The sequence below is a fragment of the Nannospalax galili genome, unplaced genomic scaffold (assembly GCF_000622305.1).
Source record: "Nannospalax galili isolate Female #2095 unplaced genomic scaffold, S.galili_v1.0 scaffold312, whole genome shotgun sequence".
In the NCBI taxonomy this organism is placed as follows: domain Eukaryota; kingdom Metazoa; phylum Chordata; class Mammalia; order Rodentia; family Spalacidae; genus Nannospalax; species Nannospalax galili.
Genome location: NW_008335967.1, coordinates 3,761,091 through 3,777,814, shown reverse-complemented (window position 1 = coordinate 3,777,814; position 16,724 = coordinate 3,761,091). Strand labels below are relative to the sequence as shown.

At 44.8% G+C, this 16,724-nt stretch overlaps 1 protein-coding gene across 1 annotated transcript in view; it reads left to right on the top strand.

Moving 5' to 3' along the window:
- Cdhr3 (cadherin related family member 3) overlaps positions 1–16,724 on the top strand; it is a 64,810-nt gene that overhangs the window by 34,568 nt on the left and 13,518 nt on the right. Inside the window, exons 7-12 of the mRNA XM_008830788.1 lie at positions 372–520; positions 3,449–3,638; positions 10,508–10,679; positions 11,881–11,983; positions 12,752–12,850; positions 14,566–14,792. Of these exons, the coding sequence (XP_008829010.1) occupies positions 372–520; positions 3,449–3,638; positions 10,508–10,679; positions 11,881–11,983; positions 12,752–12,850; positions 14,566–14,792 (940 nt within the window). The remainder of the gene's footprint in view (positions 1–371; positions 521–3,448; positions 3,639–10,507; positions 10,680–11,880; positions 11,984–12,751; positions 12,851–14,565; positions 14,793–16,724) is intronic.

The window sequence follows — 16,724 nt, the reverse complement described above, 5'->3', positions numbered from 1 at the left end:
TTTTTTAACAGAATCCAGGCAACTTTTGAACAAAAATTGGGAGGAGAGAAGCTGACTAGGTAGCTGAAATATTTTTATGCTAAGGATGTTAATGATAGGAAATGGCATCAGGCAGGCATGCATAATCAGAGGCTGTGCCCATGGAAATTGCTGCAGTAACAGCCTGGAACTTCTTTTGCATCCACCAGGATATGATCTCTGGAAATACAAAAGCCAGCCACCCCTCTTTTCAGCTGCCATGTACTCCACGCATGTTGATGCAACTCCAGCAGCTCAGTGCTATATTTAGCACTCACCGAAATAACCACTGCCTAGAATGCACCCTTCCCTGTCTCTGCAAATTAGCCACATCTATGATATTTCTGTTCCAGTCCAAGGAGAGTATACTCCATTCCAGAGGAACTGCGACCAGGAACCATAGTAGCAAACATCACGGCAGTGGATCCTGATGACACCGGCTTTCCCAGCTATCTCCTCTACAGCATCACTACCATCAGCAGCTATTTTGTGATAGATCAGTGTGAGTCACCTTATCCTGTGTCCTCTAATGCAGCCACGTGAGTGGTTTTACAATGCTTTTAGCTGTCTTCTGGCTTGGGGCCTGCCTTCCTGCTTAGGCTCATCCTTAGTTGCCAGGGAAGAGATGTATTAAAGGCAGCGGGCACCAGGGTTGTGGAGACTGATCAGGACAAAATATAAACAGATAGGTTACCCTTCACCTTTATGGAAGGGGGTAGATTTCTTTTCTCACCTGTCATTAAGATCATAGTTGAGACCCTTATAAATAAAACTCGAATATCTATACCTATGTGTACAATAGGCAAATTAACAAAAAAAGCATAATACTTATTTCAGTTGTTTTATGACAGAGGACACTTCAGAAATGAAGACTCAATGATACAGGGGAAACTATATTTTATTTTATTTGTTTTTTACTTATTTTAAAATTAATTTTATTTTGGGACTGGAGAGATGGCTCAACAGTTAAGAGCACTGACTGCTCTTTCAGAGGACCCAGGTTCAGTTCCCAGCACCTACATGGATACTAACAACGATCCATAATTTCAGTTCTGGGGGATCCAATGCCCTTTTCTGACCTCTGTGACCACTGCACAATACAGGCACACGTACATGCAGGCATATTTTATGTATATGAGTGTATTGCCTGCATGTATGCAAGTACAGAGAGCCTGGGTCCTCTGCAAAAGCAGCCAGTGCTCTTAACCATTGAGCCATCTCTCCAGCTTCTATTTATTATTAATTAACTAGAGACAAGGTCTTGATCTGCAGCTCTGGTTGGCCTGGAACTCACTAAGTAGCTTGGACCAGCCTCAAACTCATAGCCTGCCTCGGCCTCCAGAGTGCTGGGATTACAGTACACACCTGGCTGGAAAATGGCAATTTTTATGCTCAATTGAATGAGAAAGTGAAGTGATTGCTATGGCTAGGGAAGCAAGTGTATGAAACTGGGGGGAACTGAGCAGGGCCTGATGTTCAGGTGTCTCTGTCTTCCTAAATGAGGATGCCCTTTTCCTCTGGGCCTAGGTGAGGCATCTCTCAGATGAAGGTCTGGTGGCTTGTTCCAGAGGAGAAGGACAGAAGGGCCGAGAGGCCCTCATCTGAAATGCCAAGGGCCCATGTTGTGGGGTAGCATGCCCTAAGCCCTATCACTTCTGAGAAAGGTGGACCTGTGAGGGTGCAGAGGCTTCCTGCCCCATCCTCACCTTCTCAAGGATACTGAAGAGAGGATCTATACCAGCGCTGCAGTAGAATGAAAGCAGATGTATAATTTCAGTCTCCAGTAGTCACATTAAAAAAATAAAATTAGTCCCAAGATTCACATTATTACCATTTCAACATAATCAATAATTAAAAGTATTGAGGTATTTTATATTACTTTGTTTGGTATCGACTATTGAGCGTTTGTTGTGTATTTTATACTTAAAGTGAATCTCAATTCAGACTGGTCCCATTTCAAGGGCAAATAACTAGTAATGATACATTAGACATAGTCTCTCTAGATCAACTTGCTGTATTGTTGGCAGCTATTTTCCCAAGTGAGTAGCTCAGTGTAGAGAAGGAGCTACCTCCCTTCTGTAACAGACAACTTAGTGGAGACTTTACATCTACCAGGCATTATCTGAGTGATCCACATGAATTCCACCCCAGGTACTTACAACCCAATAACTGACATCATTCACCATTCACAATGACAGATAGGGCCTATGGATAGCTGGACAGGTTTGGTGGTCTGTGCAACGTCCCTAGCTCATAGGTTGTGAAGCAGAGATACCAATCCAAGCCAGATGACTCCAGAGTCTGTCTGCTTGGTCATTGGACTGTCCTACCTCCATAAATCATGGCCATGTCACCACAAAGGATTTCACATTATGTAATGATTTTGTGGGAGGCCAGCCTTAAACAACCCCAGAAAGATCCTGTGTTATTGCCCCATAGGTTTACCTATTTAGTGGCTGGAAGAAGGATGGGCTGGCAAAACCAGTAACAGATCTACCTCTGGAACCTTTTAAATCCTCTGATATCGAGGACCTCCCATAATTAATAGTGTGGGGATGAACGACACTGGTTGAGAATTCTGTTCACTCCAGTGTTGCAAAATTGAAAACTTTTTTTTTTTTTTTTGAGACAGGGTTTCACTATGCAGCCCTAGTTGGCCTGTAAATCACCCTGTAGACCAGGTTAGCCTTGAACTCACAGAGATCCACCTGCCAGCACCTCCCTAGTACTGGGATTAAAGGCATGCATATCCAGCAAAAACTGAGCTTTTAACAAGTACAGTGCTTTTTATAGTGCTAGAGAGTGAACCCAGGGCCTTGTGTATGCTTGACAAGCATTCTTCCTCTGAAATACCTCCCCATACATTTTAATCAAGACTCTGGTTCCAAGTAATGAAAACAAATCAAATTAAGCACGAGAAAGGGAAAGGAAGGAAGGAAGGACAGGAGGGAGGGAGGGAGGGAGGAGGGAAGAAAGAAAGAAAGAAAGAGGCACATCTCATCAGAAAGCGTCAAGTGATCAGGGTGGAGGAGGGGTATGCACCAGCACTGCTCCAGGGATCTTAGCAGCTAGGGTTCTGGTCCTTTCCCTGTAGCTCCACTGTTAGCCTTACTCATTCTCCAATGTGTTTCTCGGCTACAATTCTCCAATAAGAGAACCCAATGGGCCAAGGAGAGTCAGCTCTCCACCAGTCCTGTCAGCTGTGGACAAGGCTGCAGCAGGAACTCAGCTCTGAAGTCTAGGGTGAAACTTTCTAGAAGGATCAGTTCAGGTGCTCCAATATAGAGGCACTCACATGTCTTTTTAAGAAGATATATATGGAAGACATTCACAGTGTGAACCAGTTCCTGTTTAGAATGGTCTTTTCCTGGCTTCTCCGGGTTCTTTGTGCCTTTGGTCTTCATTGGCCTTCTAACTTTTGCCTTCTTAGTGACTGGGACGATCCAAGTAGCCCAGAGGCTAGACCGAGATGCAGGTGAACTAAGACAGAATCCTACCATCTCCCTGGAAGTTCTGGTGAAGGACAGACCCTCCGGAGGTCAGGAGAACCGCATGCAGATAACCTTCATTGTGGAAGACATCAATGACAACCCTGCAATGTGCAGAAAGCTCACCTTCAGGTAGTTGTGTTTTGAAACATGTTCCCTATGTGGCCCTTAACCTCTCAGCTTCCCTGATACAGCTCAGGAGGAATTGAAGAAAGATGGCATTTGGGGAATGACTCACTACAAAAATTAGATTAGGGGTGTCCAATTTTGCCCATGGGTCTTCCTTTTGCTACTCTCTTTCCTTCCTTCTTTCATTTCTTTTCCTCTTCATTATTTCTTTTCTCCACTTTTGAACTGTATTTAGAATTATTTTTTGTTTTGTTCCATTGATGAAAAGTCCCATGGAGACCTGTTAGACTCTCTCTGGACTGTGTCTTTTCTTTATTTATTGCCACCAAAAGCAAGATGATGCTGTTAGTTAGCAGTTGCAATAGATGTTTGAGAGTCAGGATTAGTAACTAGGAACTCCCAAAGAAACCTACAGCGGATAATATGAATAAATCAAACCAAGTACTTTCGTAAAACAAACAAAGCATCTAATTCACCTTGCACAACTAATTGCATATAAACAAAAGAGAAAATGCAGATATAAGTGGGATATGAGTTATTTTCTATATTTTGACTTGTTCTTTGTCTCACAATTAATTCATGATAATGTAAAATGGAGTCCTTTTTATTCTGACTTGCTATACCTTTTTGTCTCTCTATTTTGTCCAAAAGACACAAAATTAGGAATTCTTCCACATTAGCTTCAGATCTGTGGTCTCCATGCTAGTCAGTCTCTGGAAGTCTGAAGAGGGCATTTTTTTCATGGGAGGGGGTGCATCTCAGCAATGACTTTTGTAGGCAACTTGCCCTGCATCTAGAGTGAGACTGAAGACCAGAGCAGGTCTCTGTTTTGACAGCCCTATGGGAAAAGTTTCTTGGGTTAACTTTAACTGGTTTTGCAAGCTTGCTCTAGGTGACCTTGGATAGACTCAGTACATAGTACGGCATGCAAAAAACAAAAAGATCTAGACAAAGACTATCTGGGGGTAAGTGATAGCTAATAAATGCCTTTATTATGTTTATGACTAGCTCCTTTTTTACCCTAACTGACATGCCCTGCAGAGTGCTAGAGGATCAGTATAACTTTGAGTCTGTTCTGGACACATCCCAGATCCATCTGGCACCCTTCACCCTGCCCTGCACCCCAGAAGGCTGACCTCTACCAGCACCCACTATCTTCCTTGCCTTCCACCTTCTGTTGGCCAGTAGGAAGCCCTTGGAAGAAGAGCATAGTGATGCTGGGCTGTTTATCCCCAGCTCCCTCCCTATTGCCAGTGCCCTCTCCACTCTCTGAAGGGCTAAGCTCTAATAAGGCAGCCCTCTACACACAGCAGTCTCTGTTTCAGGGACTTCTTCTGGCTCTTGAGGGGCTCTGGGTAGTAAGGATGAGCTACTCTTATTAGCCCTGAGGGATGGCACTACTCCTTGAGATTTCCATCCAGCCCTGTGTACCCCTTTGTAATCCTCTCTTTATGAAATCTAGAATTATCCCCATTTGCCATCTGCTTCCTGCTGAGCCCATAGTTGACCCAGCCACAGGTCAGACTCCATGGGTAGATTTCTTTCCCAACCTAAGCATTCCTGTCCCTCAATCTCTTAGATGAACATGGATGGGGACCACAGGTAATTAGAATGTGACTTCCACACCACCACATGCATAAACTAAACTCATCCTCTGCTAAGGGAAGCCTGGACCCTAGAGATGGAATAGAGGTTTTCAGAGTCACATACTTTCCTTGAAAATCTATATCTATGCCAGCCCTCTGGAGTGGCTGCAGTGTATCCTGGGAAATTCCTCTCTTCCTATCCTATCCTTCTAAGAGCCTTCTGTCTCTTCTTTGTTCTCCTGCTCTGAGGAGCATCAATGCCTGGAGCAGACTGTGCTGTCGCAAGCCCCCTCCTCTGTTTTCTCTCTTTTGGTGAATTCCTGTTCACTGAAAATTTTGGCTTCCTATGGTCCAGAGTCCCCCTGAGGTGGTGGAAGGATAGTTTTCAGACTGTGCTCCACATCAGCTGGTGAAATCACATTTTAAATGTCCTAGACCATCCATGAAGCCCATAGAGACTCCTGTTCTTGATCCTGTCTCCGAATTAGCCCTGAAGGCCATTGCACTAAGTCAGTAACTTCCCTGATTATATTTATAACTGAAGCTAACTCTAAACAATGCTCAGGTTGCACTGTGAAAGCCTAGAAGGGAGGTGGGTCTGTGAAAAGCCTCTTCCTTCTAAACCCGGAAATGGAAATCTCCACTCCAAGAGCTTAGCCTGTGCATACTGTGGCTTCTGAACATACCAGATCCATGGTAAGAAAGCCTGACCCGTTCTCACCACCATCCTAGCCTTAATTCCTTCTCCATCCCTACTGTGGCAAAGCCAAGCATGGAAACAGAACAAAATCACAGGACAACAGAAATGGTGCCACTGGAATTTCTGATATTTACACTAGAATATTCTGGTTTTTAAAGTTTCTACAAATAGACTGAAGAGCAAGTGGGCTGGGTGGCGGCATTCACTGACAGCAGTTGGGGGTAGTTGGAGGCTCAGGCTGTGGGTGGGTAGAGCAGGGCAGCCTGAAGGAGGTTCCCGCCTCTTGCACTGAGGGCCTATAGCTTTCCCAGGTTGGTGATGAATGAAACCAGGGCCCCAGTAGAGGGCCCTGCTATAGCTCTGTTTGGGTTGTAAATTGTCAGGCATTTGGCTGAAAGCACTTTGCAAGCTGTTCATGAACAAGAGACAATTCATGACACAGTCACCTTTGCTCAAGGAGGGCCCCACAGATCTGATAACTGGGAGGGAGGACAGCACCTCTCCTTAGAAGCAGGGCTTGATGAATGAAGGGAGGTGGCTTTCCAAATAGCATGTTTGTGGGAAAAATACCAAGTGTTAGGGAAGAATGAGAGAACATGCCAAGATTGTTGATGGCATTCAGAGCACTTGCTTAGCATGCAAGAGACCTTGGGGTAGATCTCCTGCAACATATAACACACCACACACACCACACATGCACATGCACACGCACGCACGCACACGCACACATACACACACGCACACACACACAGCAGCTCAGTCCAGCTTCAGGAATCTGGATTCTTCAGGTGATACTGTTCTCAAGTTCTGCAGGATTGTAATCAAAGCTCAGATCCCCACACATCCATGGTCTGGATATTATTGATGGAACTTAAAGTTTACAATGACCCTAACATAGACAATAGAGAATCAAGCTTGGAGACTTTAACTTTCTTAAAAAAGATTTGAAATCCCTCTGAATCACTCTTTGTTCCCCTGTAAAATAAGAACAAGAATACAAACATCTCAGAGATAAAAGAATTAGAGGTATTTTTAAAGCACTTAGGATGGCACAGCATACAGTTGGCATTTAATAAGTGGTGCCTATTCTAAGTACCTATGACTAAAACCGCGGCACTATGCAGTGAAGGCAAGAGCAAGAACTCTGAATCCAGTCCTCCTGAAATGCAGATGTACTCCCTGCCAGGGAGAGCTTGTGGAGACACGGGGAAACCTGCCTTCTTTCTAGCAAGCAGATGCTATCTGCCCCAGCTCAACACCACCATTGCTCCATAACTGCTGACTCTGGGCCCATTTTAGCTGCCACAAGAAGAGGCTATGGCATGTAGAAGGGGCATACTTTGGCTGTAGAGTGGTACTGAGGATATGAAGACTTTACACATGATAGTCTGGGCACTCTGAGAACCAGACGCCAGATAGGATGTGCAAGGCTTTCATTAGGGGAATGCCTGTGGGAGCAAATGGAGGAGAATGAACTGAAAGAGGCAGGGCCATCAGACAGGAATGAAGTAGCTGAGTGAAGAAGGGAGGGAAAAGGGATATAGATGCTCTCAATTGCCATGCTAAGGCATCAGGAGGCCTGCAGCCAGTCAGAGTTCACAGGACAGGGTGAACCTGGTCCTGTCTTAGTGTGTCTGCCACACCCAGTCCCTGCATATGGCCGCTGCGATCCTAGGGATGACTTTCAGAGCTTGGCCGCTGCGCCTATAGCTGGCTACAGTTCTGTGGTTGAAGGTCTTCTAGCCACATTTTCCTAGCAGCCACATCTATTTTTGTAAAATTCTGCTGAGGCAAAATATTGTTGAGATAGATCACAAAACCAAGCCAAACCAACACACACACACACACACACACACACACACACCCCACCACCACCACCACCACCACTACCACCACCACCACCACCACCAACAGCAGCAAACACCAGCCACAAATTCCTTTCTGTGTGATATCCCTTTGCAATGTGATTTTGTTCCCAGTGAGGGTTGGATCTTTCTATGCGAATCTGGACTTGACCATGTGAATTGCTTTGGCCACTGGGACATTCACAAGCATGGTACAATGGAGCCTTTTATATAGATAGTGCTTGTGTGTTGGCCTTGCCTTCTCTTGCTATTTGGAACCCTTAGATCTCCATGGGAGGATCATAGGCTAGCCTCAGAGACAATAAGGATATCAAGAAGCAGAGACTTGGTTGGAAAGATGGCATAGTGGGCAAAGGTACTTGTTGCCAAGCCTGACAACCTGAGTTTGATCACTAGGACACATGTGGTGAAAGGAGAGAACCAATTCCCACAGGATGTCCTCCAACTTCCCTATGCACTCAAACATGCACACCCCAATAAATATAATAAATTAAAGTCCAACTGCCTTCTGTGGTAGCTTGAATGAGAATGTCCCTCAGAAGCTCCAAGTATTTGACACTTGGTCCCCATTTGGTGGTACTGTTTGGGGAAGGTCATGGAATTGTCAGGAGGTACATACAGCCTTGCTAGAGGAAGCACATTATTGGGGGTAGACTTTGAGAGTCCATAGCCATGTCCTGTTTCCAGTTTCACTCTTTCTCTGATTCCTGTGCCTGCTTAAAGATGTGAGTGCCAGCTTTCTGCTCCAGCCACCTCTGCGAACATGCCTCCCTGCCATGATGGACTCTTATCCTAAGTTTCTTTGGTCATGGCATTTTATCACAGCAACAGAAAAGTAACTAATAGACCTTCCAACCTCTAGTCCTATGAACAGGGCCACCCTAGACCTCCAGCCCCAGCCCAACTACCAGTGACCAAAGAGACCAGCCACATCCAACCAGAACCAAAAGAGCTTCCAGGTCACCCATAGAATCATGAGAAATGTTGTTTCAGGTCATCAAGTTTGGGGCAGGTGTGTTATACAGCAAAAGCTAGTGCCCATTGTGAAACTGGAGACATAATAATAACCCTCTAGGAACTAAAGCCTCTGGTAGCTAACCTTCCTCAATTTCCCCTCACCAAGCTAGGCCGGACCAGAGCTGAGGATGGGAACCTCAAATTTAACCCTTAATAAATGTCTTTTCAATGAAAGAGAAAGAGAAGAAAGAAAAGCTGCACCTGCATTAAAGATTCTTCAAGGACAAATGACTGAACTTTGTGTTTTAACACATTAAGATGTTGCAGACCAGTTAAATTATCTTGGGCTATTTTTGGTCCCTTTGAAAGCCATTCATTGACTGCCCCTGTGTCTGACTTAACATCTGTGAGACTATGAAAACCTTACAATATATTCTTAGCAGACCGTGAGCTTCCACCAATCCAAAAGCAAAGAATGTCATCAGATAGCATCTGAAACCTATGAAGTGGGAAACCCTTTCCCACTTTGCTGTAACTCACCTACCTGTGGCTCTCCCACCCATGTGTTTGGTAAACACTTTGATTTATGATTTTCTTTGTTCTGTAACTAATAAAATGTTATGTAAACACTTTCACAGTATTACATGGTATCTGGGGAAACCTGAGTCTGTGTTCCCAAGCCATGGTCACTCCTATTTGGCTCCAAAATAAACTATCTTCTATTCCCTTTGAAGTGAGAACTGTGTTTCATGTCAACAACACTTAAGCATTGAGATGTCTGTCTATGACACTGAGGCTGCTAGAACAAAAATCAAGGAATTCCCAATCTTTCAAGAGTGGGAGACAAGGGATGCAGGGCTCCAGGGATTTTCTCTAACCAAATTATAATCTTGTGCAATCATGGGATGAAATTCATATTTCTCTCAATTCTCTTCATAACTGTGCGGTCATATGCTGTCATCCATTCACTCAACAAATATTCATTGAATATGCAAAGGACAAAGCAGATAATGATGCCTGTCCTCACTGACCTTTCATTCCAGGTGGAAGCATCAAATAAGCAAAATATGCAGCATATCTGGGCCTATGGCAAGGGAGCAAATCATGGTGGAAGCCCACAGTGGAGCAAAGCCACTCACCTCAAGGCTAGGAAACAAAAGAGAGGAAGGGGCCAAAGTCTTACAATCTCCTTTGAGGGCATGCCTCCAATGATCTGACTTCCTTTCAGTTGACTCCACCTCTTAAAAGTTCTACCACCTCCCAATAGCACCATCCTGGGACTGAGCCTTTACTCTCTAGGACTCTGGGGAGTACTCTGGAGATCTGTAGGAGGAGCATTCAGAGGCAAGGGCAATGACCTCAGGGCCAGAGCCTGGTAGCATGTACAAGGAGGCCAGTGTGGTGGGAAGAGCATGAACAAGGAGGAGCTAGGGCATGATGAGGTCAGAGAGACAAAGTGGGAGCAGGTGAGGAGGGTCCTGTAATCCAAAGATGGATGTTAACTGAATCCAGGAGGGAGCCTTTGTGGGGGGGCAGCGACTGCTGCCATCTGACACTTAACAGGACATCTCTGGTTGCTGTGTTAAAAATAGTGTGACAGGACTCAAGGGCTGCAGTGGGGAGACCAATGAGAAGGATACTGTGATAGCCACGGACTTGTGCAATTGATAATGAAGTAGAGGTGTCTAGCCTAGGGCCTAGGTTAGAAGGCACACTCCATTGCCATGTGTTGGGGGAAAATATTGAACTGTGTCTTTTTGCCAGCATTATGCTGACTGAAAATGCAGCCAACGGGACGTTGCTTCTGGACCTGAACAAGTTCTGCTTTGATGATGACAGCGAAGCTCCAAACAACAAATTTAACTTCACCATGCCATCTGGAGTAGGGAGCAGCCACAGATTTTCACAGGATCCAGCTGGCTCTGGGAGAATTGTGGTCAGTTTATGGTCATTGCATCATTAAAAGGGCACCGGGGAAGCTGGTCCAACATGCAGAGTGCTTTTGCTACCCCTAGAGAGAAATTTGCAAGGCAGCCCTCTCTCAGAGCCACTGTAACTGACAGACTTAATAGTGGCTCTGTGTTCCCAACAGCTCTTTATTTTACCCAGGCTCCAGCATCATTCATTATGCAGAGCTGTGCTGGGGGTGCTAAGGACTGGATTCTGCTTTGCGTGGCTTGCTTTTGTGTGCCTGCTTAGTGGGCCGTTCTAGATACATTAGTGCCCTCTATGTGCAAGCTCTTCTGTGCTCACTCCTCAGATGAGGTGCAAGGGAGAGAAACCAGGGCCGTGAGTGTGTCGTGATAGAGTCTGCAGCACAGAACCACCAGAGACACCACAGAGAGTATAGCAAGGAGGATGAAGAAAGCACACACGGGGCAAAGGTGGAGTTGGAAGGGCAGACAAAAGACAGGGCTCAGCCAGCCTTGGAAGGCCGCTACTCACAGGGCCGGTGCTGTACAGTGTGGGAAGAAGAGCAGAAAGGAAGGCCAGGAGGGAGTGGGTGGGTCTCAGGGACATTTATGGCAAAGGTAAGACCTTGGGAAAGGGAGTCAGCCACCCCCCATCCTCTTCCTCAACCTGCCTCCTTTTTCACCTCCCATCCCAAACCCCTAGAGAGCTATAGTGTCATGTCAAAATCAATTTCTATTTTTCATTGTTTGGGAAATTCTGTTTTTCTTATATTCTTAATCTATGTCCACCACAGAAAATGCAGGATGCACAGAAGAACAGCTCCTTGCAGGAATAAACCTTGTCAATGTTTAGATATATTTCTTTCCTGATTCTCTTCTGTGTGTTTCTTTGTAACTATAGGTATATGTATAAGTATGCTAAATAATGGAGGATGTTCTTATATAAAAGGTTGAGTATTGTGCTTTTCTTCAACTATTGAAAGTATGAACTTTGTGGGTTGGGTAATAGTGCGGAAGGACATCTTTGACACAGATTCTCTCTGCTGGTGAGTTCTAGCTGTGCACAAAGGACGAGCACATGCCTTCAAGTTCCTCAAATGCACAGAAAATGCTTTCCAAAAGGATGATGACAATGTACATATCCACTAGCTGTATGAAAATACATGTTAGTACAATAATTGGACTGTTTGTCCTATATCATCTAATATCTCTCTTTTGATCTAGCTGATTGGTGATCTAGATTATGAAAATCCTAGTAATCTAGCAGCTGGGAATAAGTACACTGTGATAATCCAGGTGCAAGACACTGCCCCTCCTTACTACAAAAGCAAGTATCCTTTTGACTTATTTCATATGGCATGTCTCTTGAGCATCATTGATTAACTGTGCTGGATATTTCTAGGTATTGGGCAGTGTCTCCCCATTCCACTAACGGCTCCAACAGCCCTCTCCTCTTTCTTGGTTGAATAATAGCACTTGAGTGTTTGGAGGGTCTTTCTGTCTTCTGTCCTGCTCCTTTTCCATGCAGCTTCTTCATTTCTGTTCATGATTTTTCAGGAAATGCAAATGTCATTATATCATTTCCTTGAAAGTGTCCTGTAGCTGTCAAGTTCATGTTCAAACTATTTGGCTTGCCATGCAAGCACTTCCATCATCTGTCTGCTGCCTAACTCCCTAGCTGCATCTCCCATCCCTCCCCTCCCTGTTCCCATTTCTTCAACTGTGCCAAACAGCTCATAGTTGCCCTGAGAGAATCATGGAGTTTTATACCTTGGTATTTCTGTACATGCCTAGAACTCTGCCTCCCATTCCACACTGTACCCCATTGCACACTGTCCCCCATTCCACACCATCCCCCATTCATACCATCCCACAGCATCCCCATTCCGCAGTGCCCCATTTGCCTTCTCAATCCTCCTCAAGCTCATCTCACACTTGCATAATGGCCTGTGCTTATATTATCAAGGAACAAACAGCTAAGCATCTTAAGCAGATCTTCTCTACCTGCATCCCAGTGCCGGCATTCAGATGATTTCAAAATGCTCACTGAACAGTATGGATTGTGGTTTCAATTTGTTCCTATTTCCATTTTTAGATAACATCTATATTTCTATCCTAACAAGCCCAGTAAACGAATTTCCTCTCATCTTTGATAGACCATCCTACGTATTTGATGTGTCAGAAACAAGACCAGGTAGGTAACAGCCAAGACCCAGACCACAGGTTCTTGCCACCTGACTGCAGGTTCTGCAAAGGGGTGGCTCCTGTCAGAGTTCCCCAGTGGGTTTTCACTGAGGTTCACTGCTGATTAGTGTTTATTATACCTCTTTTTAAAAAATTGCTCTTGCTTCTTCTGAGACCTTCAGGTGAAACTGTATTTTGTGAAAACTGTTGATTAAACCCCATTTCTCTGAGCCCCATGATTGCTTCCTTGTCTGTTTGTCTGATTTTGCTAATCCTCTGTATTGTGGACTGAGTTCTTTCTTGGACTCTACTGTCATTTTTAAACAACTTACTCAGAGAACTGAAATCTTACAATAGGTTCCCCATTTCTCTATTTCCTTCATTTAAAATAAAAATGGGAGCAGGGAGCTGGAGAGATGGCTCAGCAGTTAAGATCACTAGCACCCAGTTCCCAGCATCCACATGACACCTAACAATTGTCTGAACTCTAGTTCCAAGAGATCCAGTGTTCTTTTCTGGCCTCCATGGGCATTGCACACACACAGAGCTTCTCTATGCTTTCTTTTCTGCCCTTTCATATCAATAGCTTGATTTTTGGGAACTATTCTCCCATTAAGAAAATAGTTTCATGCCAGGCATGGTGGCATACACCTTTAATCCCAGCACTTGGGAGGTGGAGGCAGGAGGATCAGAAGTTCAAGGCCATCCTCAACTGCATAGTAAATTTAAAGCCAGACTGGACTACATGAGATCCTGTCTCAACAAAAGATGAGAGAGAGAGAGAGAGAGAGAGAGAGAGAGAGAGAGAGAGAGATCCCAGCTTCGGTTTCTCCTAATCTCTTCTGGTTTGAAAGTAATAAGCGCTAGCTCTCTATGCAATCTGGCATATTCTGCCAAGTATAACAGACCCTGCCCCCCCCCCAGCCTTGTACCTTGAGATCATGGTTACTTCTTCCACACTTAAAAACGAAATCAAAAGCAGAGCAATCCCTCCAAAATTATTCCTCTCCATTTTATTCTCTTCATGACAGTCTGTTTCCTGTGCTTAAGTTTCAAAACAAAACACAAAAGGAAGATCCAAGGACTACTTTGAACTCCTTACCCCAGTAGATACACATTCAACAGGGCCCCACATTTCATGAATCCACCAATCTTACTGCTGTGATTTTAGCCACCTGCTCTGGGTCACAATCTTGGTGCTGAGGTGCAAAACTGAGTTAAAAGGTTTCTGCCTTAGCTTACTGTAATCAATGAGAAAGAACTTCAACAAAACAAGCAACCCAGAACTCCAGCAGCCCTACCAACATTTATAAACTAAGCAGAATGGGACAGAATTTTAAAATCTACATTCTGTATTCATCAACTGCTATATTCTTTAAAAATTGCAATTCATGCTCATTATAGAAAATTTGAAAAACATGAGTTTTTAAACAGCACTTACTGCCAAAAATGGATGTGTGTGGATGCAAGTTCATTGCACTGTTTAGGATAGCAATGTACGGGGTGCCCCATAGCTTTTCTAGGGGTGTGGCATATCTTTTCCACCATGGAGCACTGCTTGGATCACATCCCCATTTACCTCTTGGATGCTCATTAACATTATCTGAATTTAATAAAATTGAAGATATAAAACATACAGACATCAATCAGCAAGGAGACTTCTTAAAGTCTGTTCCCATATCACCCCATCCCATCAGGGTTGATCATCATACTTTATTCCTACAGCTAGAACCCGGGTTGGGCAAGTGTGGGCAACTGACGAAGACTTCCCCCAGAGAAGCGTGACATACTCCATCTCCAGCGGAGGGGCCAGCCTCCAGTACTCGAACATATTTTGGATTAATCCCAAGACAGGAGAACTCCAGCTAGTAACCAAAGCAGACCATGAAACAACTCCCATCTACATACTCAGAATCAAGGCCACCAACGGTGAAAACACAAGTTCAGTCACTGTGAGTGGGTGTGGGCTGTTGGGTCTCTTCACAGTCATCCAAACTGGTTGACTCAGGGTCTCCCTCACCTAGCAAGATGGGTACATGATGCGAGAAATAAGTACTTTATGTGCCCAGGACATAAACATTCACACCTTTGTTTGAGGCCCACATTTGTGGGTGATTGGTAGAAGTGCTAAGATTGATGGCCAGACACTGGGATATGTGCTGAACCCACAAAGCCACTTTGTGGGACAGGCTTCCTCTGAGGGCCCTTTCAATCTTGTTTTGCCTTCAAAGTGGGCTGGCAGTGATTGGGTGGGCTAGCTGCCAGAAGTGGGGTGGCTTTGTAGTTCCCAATCTCTTTGTGAAGGTCAGCCTTGCCTGTTTCTACCCCACCCCCAAGCATACCAGGTGGAATAGATCGTACAGTGATGCAGTGTTATTCAGCTTTGTGCCATAATAACAAAATCCCTGATGAAGGTGACTGATGAAGTAAAAAGAGGTTTCTTTTGGCTCCTGACCCTGGAGATTCAAGTCTATGATGAGGTCCCCATTTGTTTGGACCCCTGGTGAGGGTGGCACATCATGGTGGGGATATGTGTCTTAGATAGTGCTCATATCTTGAAAGCCAGGAGGCAGAGAGAAGACAGGCCAGAGCCCCACAGTCCCCTTGGGGGTGCTCTTTCAATGACCTCATGGACTTCCCACAATGCCCTGCCTCCCACAGGTTCCACTACTTCACAGCAGTGCCAGGCTTGCAACAAGCCATTGGCACATGGATCTCTGACCCTCATTCAAACCACTGCAGGTGCCTGCTGTGATGCTGTGTCTAGGCATTCTATGCCAAGGCTCTTGTGAAATGCAGATTCTCAGTGAGCAGTGTTTGGGGCCTGAGATCCCTGTACCTCACTGTGTTTCCCAGTGGTGTCAATGTTGTACACAAGCATCCCAGGAAGGACTAATAGATCCATGGGATCAGTGAATAGGATTACCTGATGGCCACATGAGGACCACATGAAGGCCACAAAGATTCATTAATAAAGCAAAAGGGTGTGTGAGGGCAAGCAACTTTTGGCTGACAGAAAGCAGCCCTATGTAGTAGGGATAGTTACTGGCTTGCAATGAGAATGGGCTCATTTCTCACTCAGCCATGCTCCCAATTTTCTGAGAGGGTATGAGGAAGGTTTATCTCTGCGACCTTATTTCTATGGAAAGTCACATGATAAACCAATGCCCGAATAGTTCAGTTCCTCTAGTGACTTGCTTTGAATTAATGGGATGATGTTTTCAATGATGTGTGAGGCTCAGCATTGCAAGCCAAGAAAAGTTGGAGATAATTTGCAGTTTGTTAGGCTGTTCTTTTTTTTCTTTTTAAGAGAAATGAATGGACTCCACTCTGGGAGCTAACTAGAGTGAACATTTCAATTTATTCTCAGGCTCAGAAGTAGCTGAAATCCCCAAATTTCAAAAGTAGGATGAATATGACTCAAAATTCATAAGCCTTTAAAAAGGTTGATGAACTAAAATGATCACATACGTCCCTTTCAGGGCTGACACTCAGGGATTCTGTGCTGGCAGGCATCCCAGTCTCTATGCCAGGCCCAAAAGGCACTGATGAAAGGGAGCTGGCTGCCTGTTTGTGGCAGGTCGGCTTCTAGGCTCAGTACAGTGCTGACAGTCCAGGCTATAAGTGAGATCCTGGTGTAAGCAGGCCCCGTGATTCTCAGCCCCAGCTGCTACAGTCAACTGAGGGACATTAAAAACAAAGTGCCCAGGCCCCCCTCTCCAGGACTACAAATAGTGCCAAGAAAATGGATCCAGGTTTGAGAACTATTGCACTATATGCTAAAGTTAAAAAGCAAATTTCCAGTTCACAAGGGGCTGTCATAAAGAAGTATATAAGGTCTCCATAAGCCCAAAGCCATTTACAGATATAATTTTGGGGAACCT